The sequence below is a fragment of the Ceratina calcarata genome, unplaced genomic scaffold, assembly GCF_001652005.2.
Source record: "Ceratina calcarata isolate Rehan_Ccalc_2016 unplaced genomic scaffold, ASM165200v1 scaffold2978, whole genome shotgun sequence".
NCBI classification, from domain to species: domain Eukaryota; kingdom Metazoa; phylum Arthropoda; class Insecta; order Hymenoptera; family Apidae; genus Ceratina; species Ceratina calcarata.
Window position 1 is genome coordinate 1 of NW_017152226.1, and position 921 is coordinate 921.

The 921-nt window shown below is 42.8% G+C and overlaps 1 protein-coding gene across 1 annotated transcript; it reads left to right on the plus strand.

The window, feature by feature from the left end:
• The first annotated feature begins 13 nt into the window (after positions 1-13).
• On the plus strand, positions 14-911 carry LOC108624131 (patj homolog). Its single transcript, XM_018023217.2, has one exon. It carries the CDS (start codon positions 37-39, stop codon positions 466-468), a length of 432 nt encoding a protein of 143 aa, XP_017878706.2. The 5' UTR covers positions 14-36; the 3' UTR covers positions 469-911.
• The last annotated feature ends 10 nt before the right edge of the window (positions 912-921 follow it).

A 921-nucleotide genomic window follows, 5' to 3' on the forward strand; every position in this document is an offset into this window, starting at 1 on the left:
ATACCACGAGAATGAAATGTCCTGTTCCAGGATCCAATGAACCCCAACCAGACTGTGATAGTAATAAGATCGCTGGTGCCCGGTGGCGTGGCTCAGGTCGACGGTCAGCTCATACCGGGCGACCGTCTGCTGTTCGTGAACGACATCGGCCTGGAGAACGCTACCCTGGACCAGGCGGTGCAGGCGTTGAAGGGCGCCCCGAAAGGCACCGTGCGCATCGGCGTGGCGAAGCCGTTGCCCATCCCAGACAGTATTGTCCAGGTGAGCGATCAAGATGATCGGATCGAACCGACCACCGATGATAGGGACGATAACGAGGCCGCCGTGTGCTCGATCATGGACAGCCATAAACAGAGGCGCGAGTATTTTAGGGAGCGTAAAGTGAACGTGATCGAGCCGCCTCATCACATGGATTTGATCGAGGGATTGAAGCATCAGCACAACCTCGTCAAATCCGAGAGTTTCTAACAGCCTATCTCGTTTAGAACAGGTTTCATCAGTGCTGTCCAGTCGTTGATTCCCGTTTTTTAATTATTAAGATTTTTATATCAAATTTTTTAGACGTACGAGAATTGGTCAGTTCAGTTTGTAAGTCGAATAATATAACTAGTGCAAAAGACTTTTACTTAAGGAATTTTTGAGAATTAATATAGATAATTCTTATCTATTAAATAAATTGGATAAAATTACAGTTTTTCTAGTGTCTCATGTAGTAAATGTCTCAGTTTCTATTCTTATCACATTTCTATTGAAGTCAGTGAGTAGAAATTGAGACGTGAACAGATGTTGGGACATTTACTGGAATGCCTAAAATGTTATTTTTGTATTTTTTATATGAAAATTAGGACAGCACTGATTTCGGTACACACTACTGTCCATAAACTCGATCAATATTTTTACTTATAAACGAATTTTTGATAA

Bases quoted from the DNA above. Each gene is read 5' to 3' on its own strand.
- LOC108624131 (XM_018023217.2), top strand. From the start codon at position 37: ATGAACCCCAACCAGACTGTGATAGTAATAAGATCGCTGGTGCCCGGT.